At 37.7% G+C, this 10,305-nt stretch overlaps 1 protein-coding gene across 1 annotated transcript; it reads left to right on the plus strand.

Moving 5' to 3' along the window:
• Positions 1-2,273: 2,273 nt before the first annotated feature.
• On the plus strand, positions 2,274-4,067 carry LOC142637252 (uncharacterized). Its single transcript, XM_075811535.1, has 3 exons — positions 2,274-2,671; positions 2,982-3,066; positions 3,208-4,067. The coding sequence occupies exons 1-3, from the start codon at positions 2,657-2,659 to the stop codon at positions 3,789-3,791; spliced, it is 684 nt and encodes a 227-aa protein (XP_075667650.1). The 5' UTR covers positions 2,274-2,656; the 3' UTR covers positions 3,792-4,067.
• Positions 4,068-10,305: the final 6,238 nt, after the last annotated feature.

Raw genomic sequence — 10,305 nt, forward strand, 5'->3', positions numbered from 1 at the left:
ATGGGAAAAATATACCTTGTATGACATGCATGTCTCCTCCTTCTCACAGCATAATGATTGAGGTTAGCTCGAGATTTTTCATGGTTAACTTTCAGGTGATTAAAGTGGATTTTCTGTACAACATGCTTTTAGGGAGACTCTAGTTGCACGCAACAAGTGTAGTTTAATTTACCCTCCACTGGAAACTCAAGTTCTTATTTGCGAATTCATTGGTGACCACTGAAAACTCAAGTTCATATTTGAGAATCAATTGGAGCATATACACAATGCAAGGTATACCTTCTCCCAAAATATGAGGTTAAAAAATGATTTTATTTTATAAATATTTATTTATTTTTAGAGATATAAAAAAAATATATTACTTTCACGTATTTCCTCTAATTTTAAGAAGATTCAAAATAATTGAGTAATACTATAAATAAGACAAATTTAAAGAAAATATAAGATAAAGTACATAAAAGGGAAACTTGGTGGTAATCAAAGTGGTATAACTGGTATGTTGCTGTCCTCAAAAGATTAAGCGGAAGATAATTTGCAAGGGTGGTTTAGTATTATCCTCAGATAGCTACTCTAATTTGAGATCCCTCATCCCTCTTTCAACTCTTTGATTTGAGGTACTCCAAATCCAACTTTGAGAATCTGAAGACATTAGTTTATTATTTTCTTCTTTTTTTAATAAAGAGTTTTAACCTATGACATTCACTATTGATGGTAACTTTTTATCATCAAACTAAGACACTAATCGGTTTTTTATGTAAACAGAGATTGAATCCCAGAACTCCTATTCAACCATCAGGGACTTTACCAATTGAGTTAATTGAAATCCACCAATTTATTATTATCCTTAGATAACTCTGAAATGTCTCTGCAGGAAAAATAGAAATATATATTATGGACAACAGTACAAGGAAGTTAATGTACAAAAACATTTATGCAAAGAGGCTGGGCTGGGCCTAGGCCCATACATTGTAATTTGCCAAGAAAAATTTTTAAGAATACCATGCTCGGGTTTGACCATTAGTGGCCCTACCTGCCCTCGATCCAGATTTTTACATATATATATAATTCAATAAATAATTTAGGGACCTGGATTTTCATAAATAAACTTTCAAGTTTCAACCATATGTTTTAAGGATTGTTTGAAATTATATCCTATGTTTTAAAATAAACTTTGAAATTTAAGGCTGTTACAAATTAAATATTATAATTGTACTAAATCATATAAATTCAAACTTTGGAAATTTCAAATTTGAATTTTACTCTTTTAGGCGTTTAAGTTGATAAAATTTAAAAGTATATGGTTCGATGTTAAATTAGCAAAATTATAATTTTTAATTTGAATCTACCTTAATTGAAAATGTAATATACTTTTTTTTTTAAGTGTTCTCGTTCATGTCTTTTAAAAATAATATAAATAAGATAGGCTTCTTTTAAGAGTAGATAAGATATAATTTAAATATATGGCATTCACTCTATAATCACTATAATAATTTTTCTTTATCTTTATTATTATATGAAGACTTTAATTGTTTGTTTATTGTAGCGAAATTTAAACTTAATTCTCTTATTTAATTACCAAAAAATTTATTAGTTTTTTATAGGAAAAATTTATTAGTTGAGTTTATTGCACACAGATATCTAATTAGAGAACTTACTAAAATTTAAAATTTTTTTATGGTATACTAAAATTTTAGAATAAATAGTGTGTGGTCTTCAACTTTTATTACTTTCCCAATAATAATTAAATAATGAGATAACAAAACAAAAATGCAATGAATAAGATGTACAAAACAAAACCTATAGTCATATTTAGATTGGATCAGTCTAGAAGATAAGCCCAGAACTCTGACTAGAATGGGCGGAGTTTGTTAGGAGTTATGATTGCTTATATGCTTTCAAGTTGCAAAAGCCTGCATCCAGTTTTCTATTTTTTTTTTCTTTTTTTTTTTCAGAAGAGATAAATAGAAGAGGCTATGGTTAGGCTTAGCCAAACAATTTTGGACAATTCTGACTGCATGCACAAACATAAAATCAAGAGGTTGGGTGAAACTGGTGATTGTACAATCTGAACCAGTACCTTGTGATGATGACAGATCTGGCCCAACCTTAAGCAATACTCTAAGAAGCTTGGGGGTTGGGGACACGTGTAGGGTTCCCATTAAGGGTGCATGGCCCATAATTGCACCGACCAAACTATGTACAGTGTCCTAGATGATGAGGATGATTATTATTATTATTATTATTATTTTCGTTGATAATGTAGGAAAAATTGGAAGGTGAGGTGCTTGAATCAGATCCAGGCATCCAGCACATGCAAAATGATAGATTGGAGAGTCAGCAATCACAAGATGAAACTGTAAAACCACACCCTGCAAATAAAATAACGACAAGTTCTTTAATCTTGATGGAGCAAGAAATTCAATGGAAACCCCACGTGTCAGCATCCCATTGGGTTTAGACGTACGACATATGACGTTTTCACTTTCATGTCTTCTCCTTCTCAAGATGTGGTTTGGCATAATATACGTACTACTCTTTGTTAGCTTTCTTGGCCTCTTCATTATACTTGTACTTTGATTTCTCAATCGAGCGGTGTTAGCCCCTTCAATACTTTTGGGGTCTGAGTTTTGAGATCTGAATTCAAAGCTGTACAGCCATGGGGGTGGATAAGGTTTGTCAATTCTGTAATCATTTTTCTTTTTGATTAATACCCATTTGATAATATATGATAACCTTTCCAATCTCTTCTATTTTTTTGTGTGGTGGGGATTTTGTGTCAAAAGTTACTCTTTTGTTTTTGGCTTCTGCCACTTATCCTTTCGCAGAACGTGATACTGTTTTTTTTTTTTTTTTCCTGATTCTTCTGTCGGCAACACATCTCCAAGTTTCTCTTTTTTGCTCATAATTGCTCTTTGGCTTTTGTATTTTTTGGCTTAAATATGGATGATATATATTACCCAAAATTTCTTTGCTTTTTATAGAAGACAACATTGATGGTGATCAAGGTTGACCTTCAGTGCTGTCGCTGCTACAAGAAGATCAAGAAAGTGCTTTGTGGAATCCCTCGTGAGTCTCTCTTTTCTTAAGTTCAATTTTTTTTTTTAGTGTATATATGATCGAATGAACAAGTTTGTGTTTTTTTTTTTTTTTATGTGACTAAAAAAGAAATCTGAGTTATTATGTATTGGTAAATTTTGTTAACAAGAGAAATACAAGACCAGGTGTACAACGAGAAGGAAAACTTTGTGATAATCAAAGTGGTATGTTGCTCTCCTGAAAAGATTAAGCAAAAGATAATTTGCGAGGGTGGTTGTGCCGTTAAGAGCATTGAGATCAAGGAGGTTGACAAGCCTAAAGAACCTGAGAAGCCGAAGGAAAAGCCAAAAGAATCTGAGAAGAAGAAGGAGGAGCCTAAAAAAGAGGAGGCGCCTAAAAAAGAGCCTAAGGTGGACACATCTTCAAAAGATGTGAAGTCCAACGGGAACGGAGGTCCGAGTGGACCTGGGAAGCCGACAGGGCCTCTGAAGGCCAAGGAACCTGAAAAACCACCGCCATGTCCACCACAACTGGCTTACCCGGTTCCATTTGGGACTTGTTGCACTGAATGCTATGTGGGTCGTGGTGGGGGCCCATGCTATTCTGGTCATGGTAGGCCACCCCCAGGCTGTGATGGCTACTATGGAAGGCCCATTTATGATAGTTACGGTGGTGGTGGGGGGTATGGAAGTAGCTACGCGAGTCGATGCGATTACTTCAGTGAAGAAAATTCCTCTGGATGCTCCATCATGTAAAAAAAAACAAATGGAATCTTCATAGCATCATGATGATGATGATGATGATGATGATGATGATCATGTTCTGATTGCCTATATCTCACATGGTTCCGGTTGGCTGGGTTTGAATTATAGGATTACAAACAAATGTTGTATATTATTATTAATAATAAGGATATTATTATTATATGGGTTCGTTTACTATCGGTGTGGACAATTTGTTGTTCATTTTTGTGTTCCTTTGAGTTGTAACGATTTTTTCAAATAATTAAAAGGTTCTATTAATCATTTTCATCTTCCAATGTGTACTGCCGACTTTTGATTCCCCTGTTTTAACTGAAACCGTAATGAGTTCTTCGTGTTAGGGTCATTAATGGCTGCGTACGCAAATGTCAAAGTATGCTAGTTGGTGCACAATCTTCTGGCCAAATAATATTAGCCACCGAACTTAATTAATTCTATATTACATTACCTTACGCAATTGGTTGGACCTCAATCAATTTCTTTGCTCGTTTGTGGTATGAAAGGAAATACCTTTTTTTTTTTGTTTTATGTATATGCCAATAGCCAGTTTACCATTTGAACTTCCCAAATATGTCAAATTGATACTTATGTTAGTCTACCTTTTAAATTGACTGACGTTAACATGACACATACATGAACAAAATAGTTCAAACACAATCACAGCCGATTGAGAGAGAGAGAGAGAGAGAGAGAGAGAGAGAGTGAGTGGATTTCTTAATTGAATTGTTGCGTCATTGAACTTTGTGGTCTCTTCACTTGTTGATCTTGCCATTCAAGTACAACAACATTTATGATTACGTCGTGGCCGGCTGTGAGAGAGTGGAAGGATTGGGGAAGATGGGTTTAGTAGTTGTCGACAAGAGAGTTTTGCTATTTCGCATGTCATCACCAAAGTTGCTGTCGGCAACACGTATTGGTGGTGCCATTGGCGATTCTCTTCCCAAAACCTTAACCTTTTATATATAGCTAATTATGTAAAATCCCTATTGTTTATTGTTCATTGTTTGCTTTGGATATTGTCATGGTGTGAAACCCAAACCATTCAAAGAACTAGAAAAATTAAGATTCAAGATTTTTGAGGTTAAACTGAGATCGAACCATAATTTTTTTTAAAAATAGTTAATTCACTTATACATAAAATAAATATAAGAGTAGTGTCTTTGGAACACAACTTAGGAACTTGCTTATATGGTTAGCGTGTCAAATAGAATTTGTTGCATGTGTGGCTTTGTTTGAGTCCCCACATATGCATTTTATCAAGGTTTTTCCAACCAACAAAAAAAAAAAAAAAAAAAAAAAAAAAAAACCGTACTCCCCTGAACTGGTTGGTTTATAGCTCTAAAAATTCGGCTTGACCTCTAGTCTCGGTTAACCCATTCAAATTGGCCGGTCCAATTATAAAAACTATGGATATTGTTGCTTCTTTTTATTCTAATTGCATTTTTTTCCCAATTTTGTGTTGCTTATTATTTTCTTTTCTTTCTTAAAGCACTAGGTAGTGGAATTTCATGTACCAAAAATTTGGGTTGTTGTAGTCAAACTACTGCCAATACCACAAATTGACAAATTTGCAGTGGGAACACAAAGTCTGGTGATGCAATGGTTCAATTAAGCTCTAAAAAATCAGCTTGACCTCTAGTCTCGGTTAACCCATTCAAATTGGCCGGTCCAATTATAAAAACTATGGATATTGTTGCTTCTTTTTATTCTAATTGCATTTTTTTCCCAATTTTGTGTTGCTTATTATTTTCTTTTCTTTCTTAAAGCACTAGGTAGTGGAATTTCATGTACCAAAAATTTGGGTTGTTGTAGTCAAACTACTGCCAATACCACAAATTGACAAATTTGCAGTGGGAACACAAAGTCTGGTGATGCAATGGTTCAATTAAGCTCTAAAAAATCAGGTTGACGTCTAGTCTCGGTTAACCCGTTCAAATTGGCCAGTCCAGTTATAAACTAGAAAGCACGGGTGTAGCTCCAAGGCCGCCACACCTGCACCCGCACCCGCACTCGCACCCGACACTTGGCAACACACTGATTCACACTTGATGCATTGATTCACGTTCGTTTTTTCTTTTTCTTCATTTTTCATTTTTTGCTGATTCGAGTCGAAACTGGCCAAAATTTGCTAAAATTGGCCAAAACTGGCTAATATACATGCTAAAAAAAAAAAACTTGAGTTGGTTTCTTATTTAGTTATTAAGCTATTATATATTTGTCAAATTATTTGTAGGTTAAACAACTTAAATTGAAATTACCGAATTATTTGTAGTTATTATTGCTCTTAAAATGGTATAAATTTACCATTATATGAAAATATATTTAATAATTTGTAAATAAAAATATATTTAATAATTTAGTAGTAAATGTATCCCATCGCATCCATAACCTATTTTTTCAAAAATTGCTAAGTCCTGCACCCGCACCTGAATTTGAATATGCACCCGTGCTTCATAGGTTATAAAAACTATGGATATTGTTGCTTCATTTTATTCTAATTGCATATTTATTTTCCAATTTTGTGTAGCTTATTATTTTCTTTTCTTTCTTAAAGCACTAGTTAGTGGAATTTCATGGACCAAAAATTTGGGTTGTGGTAGTCGAACTACCGCCAATACCACAAATGGATAGATTTTCAGTGGGAACACAAAGTCTGGTGATGCAATGGTTCGATTAAGAGTTCCTCTCTCTCTCTCTCTCTCTCTCTCTCTCTCTCTCTGTTGCAATCGTGTTTAGAAATTTTTGTTCATGTTTCACTCCTGATGATACCTCTTTATTATTAGATCAAAACATCAATCAATTTTTGGTGCAAACGTGGATTGAACCCCAGATCTCTTATACATCTATTAGAGATTTTATCAGTTGAGCTAATTAGAACCTACAAATTGTAGACCAACTTACAGAAGGATAGGGCTTACTATAAACTGCATACTATATATTTAGATCAATATCATCATGGCACTCAAAAGCATAAGTTCTTTCTTATCACATATGACGGGACTGACGAGCTCAACTTCCTCGAACGATGACAGCGTTACTGACGAGGTACTCCTCAAGACGAGCCTATTAGATGTCCACATCACTGACGAATGTATTCAAACCAATCAATACAGGCAATAATAACTCGAACAGTTACAAAAACAGCTATATGGACCGTTGAACCCCCATTGAAGACCACATTACTGAGCATAAGGCGTTACCAGAGGAGGCATTAAAACCTCAAATAACTCCCACAACGGCTAGAGGGTGTAAAAACATATATAAGGCCCTCACAAGTACTAGCACAAGGTACAAAAAACACACACTCAAAAAATATTTCTTATTGATTTGTTACACTGCTTTATTTCAGTTTCTTATCCTAACTTTGACATCGGAGGCACTGTGGTAGGCACCACACTTGTGACCATTCCAAGAGAATAACCAGTTAATAGGAGTTTGGCTTCATCTGGATGCATTCATTATAACTGACGAACCTGTGCTTCATCAGTTTGGCGCCATCTATGGGAACGACATTTTTGTTTAGATGGAGTCCAACCAGGATTCAACAACCTTAGCCCAGCAAGTCCAAGCTCTTGCGGCCACTGTTGAAGAGCTCACCAGGCAAAATCAAGAGATGAGGCAACAGCTTCAACAGGAGGAAAACCGGTCCAAAGCTGGCCAAGAGGATACGACAACCATGAAAGAAGCAACCGCCGAAGGCCCACTACTCTAGACGAACAAAACTCAGATCTCCTTTGAGAGATGAGGAAGGACATGGACGAGCTGAGGAATGCCATTAAGGAGAAGACGGCTCGAAGCCTAGATGGAATGGTCGGGGCAACAGACTCTCCATTCACTGCGACGGTCTTGAAACGCCTAGTGCCGGCGAAATTTCGGTTGCCTCAGCTTGAGCCGTTCGACGGGCTTAGGGACCCCCAGGATCACCTCAACACCTTCAAGACGACATTAGGCCTCCAACAGCCTCCTGACGAAATATTGTGTCGTTCCTTCCTTACTACCCTTAAAGGAGCTACAAAGGAGTGGTTCACAAAGTTGCCAACTTCGTCCATCAACAGTTTCGAACAGTTAAGTAGCACCTTTCTGCGCCATTTCGTCGGAGGACAACGTCCTAAGAGACCAGCGGACCACCTACTCACTATTAGACAAGGGGAGAAAGAAACCTTGCAATCGTATGTGAAACGCTTTACCCGAGAAACCCTGGAGGTAGACGATGTTGACGATAAAGTACAGTTGATGACCTTTAAAGCGAGGTTGAAATCTAGGGAATTTGTGGTTTCTCTTGCAAGGAATCCACCCAAGACGATGGTAGAAATGCTCCTGAAAGCACAAAAGTATATGAATGCTGAAGATGCGTTAGCAGCCATAGTGGACGAAGAAAAGCCAGGAAAAGAGAAAAGGAAGGAAGACGATCGCAGAGGGCAAAAAAAGGAATGTCCAGGTCGTCAAAATAGTGACAGAGATAAACAGAAGGACAAAAAAGCTCCTCGAACGATAAAACTCACCCCTCTAATTATGCCTATTGACAGAATTTTAGCACAGATTAAGGATGAACACTACCTCAAGTGACCAATACCATTGCATTCATCCCCTAATGTCCGAGACAGGAAGAAGTACTGTCGATTTCACAAGGATCATGCTCACTACACAGAAGACTGCCGAGATCTAAAAGAGCAGATAGAGGAGTTGATACGAAAAAGAAAACTGCAGAAATACGTGAAGAAAGGGGAATCTAGCAGATTCAGGGACGGTAACAAAATCCAGCGCGAGCTCACACCTAGAGACGAAGATAACACATCCCAACCTCCACAAAATGTGATTAGAGAAATAAAGACGATCACAGGGGGACCATTCACAGGAGGATCGTTCAGATCCCTCAGGAAAGCATGTCATAGGCAAGTGAACAGCATCCACATGATACCTCCATTTAAGCAAAGACGAACATACCAAGACATGTCCTTCAATGAGGAAGATGCAAGGGGAGTGAAGTAGCCTCATAACGATCCCTTAGTCATAATGCTCACAATAGAAGGATTCAACACCAAGAGGATCCTTGTAGATAATGGTAGCTTCACAGACATCATCTTCCTTCCCGCTTTTCAGCAGCTGAAGCTAGACCCAAGAAGGCTGCGTCCATTTGACTCCCATCTCGTCAGTTTTAGTGGAGACAGAGGATATCCCAAAGGCATAGTGACGCTGACAGTAACAATGGGGACCTACCCGAGGCAACTTACCCGTCAGTTAGACTTCTTGGTAGTAGATTGTCCATTGTCTTATAATGTGATCATTGGGAGACCCACGCTCAATCAATGGAAGTCAGCTATGTCCACCTACTGCCTAAAAGTAAAATTCTCAACAAAAAATGGTGTCAGCGAGGTGAAAGGAGACCAAATCCTGGCTGGAGAGTGTTACCAAGCTGTGTTGGTAGCAAAGGAGAATCATACCTAGACAATCGAAAAGAAGGAAGAACACGAAATAGAAACCTTGGAGACAGTGGAATTGGTCGAAGGAGAGGCAACAAAGACAACAAGAATAGGGACGACACCAAGTCTAGAAATGAGAGCAGGGCTCGTCCAGTTTCTTAAAGAAAACTTGGATGTCTTCGGGTAGAGTCATAAGGACATGTCAGGCATATCTCCAAAAGTCATTTAGCATAAGATGAATGTGGATCCGGAAAGAATACCCGTCCAGCAAAAACGATGTGTCTTCGCCCCAGAACAAAACAAAGTAATTACAGACGAAGTTAACAAACTATTGTCGGCAAGCTTTATCCGGGAAGTTTACTACCCTGAGTGGCTTGCCAATGTCGTCCTAGTGAAGAAAGCAAAGGGGAAATGGAGAATGTCGTGGACTTCACGGACCTGAACAAGGCCTGCCCAAAAGATAGTTTCCCACTACCAAGGATAGACCAGCTAGTGGATTCTACAGCCGGGCATAAGTTACTGATGTTCATGGATGCTTTCTTGGGATATAATCAGATAAAAATGGCTGAAGAAGACCAAGAGAAAGCTGCTTTCATCACAAGTCAAGGGCTTTATTGCTATAAGGTAATGCCCTTCAGATTAAAGAATGCAGAAGCAACCTACCAGAGGTTAGTGAACAAAATGTTTAGTAATCAGATTGGCAGGAACATGGAAATGTACATGGACGACATGCTCATCAAAAGCAGAGAAGAATTCGCTCATCTGGACGACTTGAAGGAGACGTTTGCCACCCTTAGGCAGTACCAGATGAAGTTGAATCCCAACAAGTGTGCCTTTGGCATGGCCTCAGGGAAATTCTTAGGATTCATGATGTCCCAAAGAGGAATAGAAGCAAACCCGGAGAAGGTGCATGCCATACTCAACATGACATCACCCAAGACCGTCAAAGAAGTCCAGAGGCTCACAAGAAGGATTGTTGCACTCAGTAGGTTCGTCTCTAAAGCGACGGACAAATGCTTGCCTTTCTTAAGATGTTGAAGCAAGCATTCGCCTGGATTGACGAGTGTGAAGCAGCGTGTCAGGAGCTC

This window comes from Castanea sativa, chromosome 5 (genome assembly GCF_040712315.1).
Source record: "Castanea sativa cultivar Marrone di Chiusa Pesio chromosome 5, ASM4071231v1".
Classification (NCBI taxonomy): Eukaryota; Viridiplantae; Streptophyta; class Magnoliopsida; order Fagales; family Fagaceae; genus Castanea; species Castanea sativa.